At 36.3% G+C, this 864-nt stretch overlaps 1 protein-coding gene across 1 annotated transcript in view; it reads left to right on the top strand.

Annotated features, from left to right (window-relative positions):
• Positions 1-250, top strand: part of LOC107578030 (spermatid perinuclear RNA-binding protein-like) — a gene marked incomplete at its 3' end in the record, with an annotated part of 1,153 nt that extends 903 nt beyond the window's left edge. Inside the window, exon 2 of the mRNA XM_016264035.1 lies at positions 116-250. Coding sequence (XP_016119521.1) covers positions 116-250 — 135 coding nt within the window. The remainder of the gene's footprint in view (positions 1-115) is intronic.
• Positions 251-864: the final 614 nt, after the last annotated feature.

Here is an 864-nt window from a genome sequence, read left to right as displayed (position 1 = left end):
ATATATAAAACAAGCTTAATTCAGCTGTAATCAGCTTTACACAAGACAATCATTTGGTTATTCGGCTCAGTTCAGTGTTGGTTCAGTTCAGTTGAATGACATGTTTTGCATCTAGGTGCGAACTCAGGGTCCTATTTTGACGGCCAGCGGGAAGAACCCGGTTATGGAGCTGAATGAGAAACGCCGTGGGCTGAAGTACGAGCTCATCTCGGAGAGCGGAGGAAGTCACGACAAACGCTTCATCATGGAGGTGGGCCTCACCAGACACAAATGTACCACTTTATCCCTGTTCGCCAATGAAAGACTGATTATTAGTGACGTTTGCTAAGGCAAGCATTACTGTTATTGTTATTAACTCATAGGGATTTGAACAAACATCTAACCCAAATATTAATCTTCGTTGTGTAACATGTCCCACGTTGTTTGTACTGCAGACATGAATGCCTTTAATGAATGACTCTCTCCTGAATTTAGATAAGGAGAGGGTTTTTCTGTAACTTTATGAATCAAATGTAGGTTTTTCACTTGGTGGATACTAAAATGCACAATAAATCCTTTAAGGAGAAACCCATTTTAGAGAATCCATAATATTGTGGTGCTGACTTTTTCACTGACAAGAACCATTCACATTTGCTTTAGAAAGAGTCAAAATCTACAATAGCGAAAAGTTTGGGAAAATTTTTTAAAGTCGCTTCTGCTCACCAAGCTTGCATTTATTTGACCAAAAATACAGTAAATACAAACAAACAAAAAAAACAGTTATATCGTGGAATATTATTACAATTTTAAAGTACTATTTTATTTTATTGTAATGTTTTAAAATGTAATTTATTTGCAAAGCTGAATTTTCAGCATCATTACTCC

This window comes from Sinocyclocheilus grahami, unplaced genomic scaffold (genome assembly GCF_001515645.1).
Source record: "Sinocyclocheilus grahami isolate Dianchi unplaced genomic scaffold, SAMN03320097.WGS_v1.1 scaffold8422.1, whole genome shotgun sequence".
In the NCBI taxonomy this organism is placed as follows: domain Eukaryota; kingdom Metazoa; phylum Chordata; class Actinopteri; order Cypriniformes; family Cyprinidae; genus Sinocyclocheilus; species Sinocyclocheilus grahami.
Note: the sequence above shows the minus strand (reverse complement) of the source record. Positions and strands in the feature narration are given on the sequence as shown.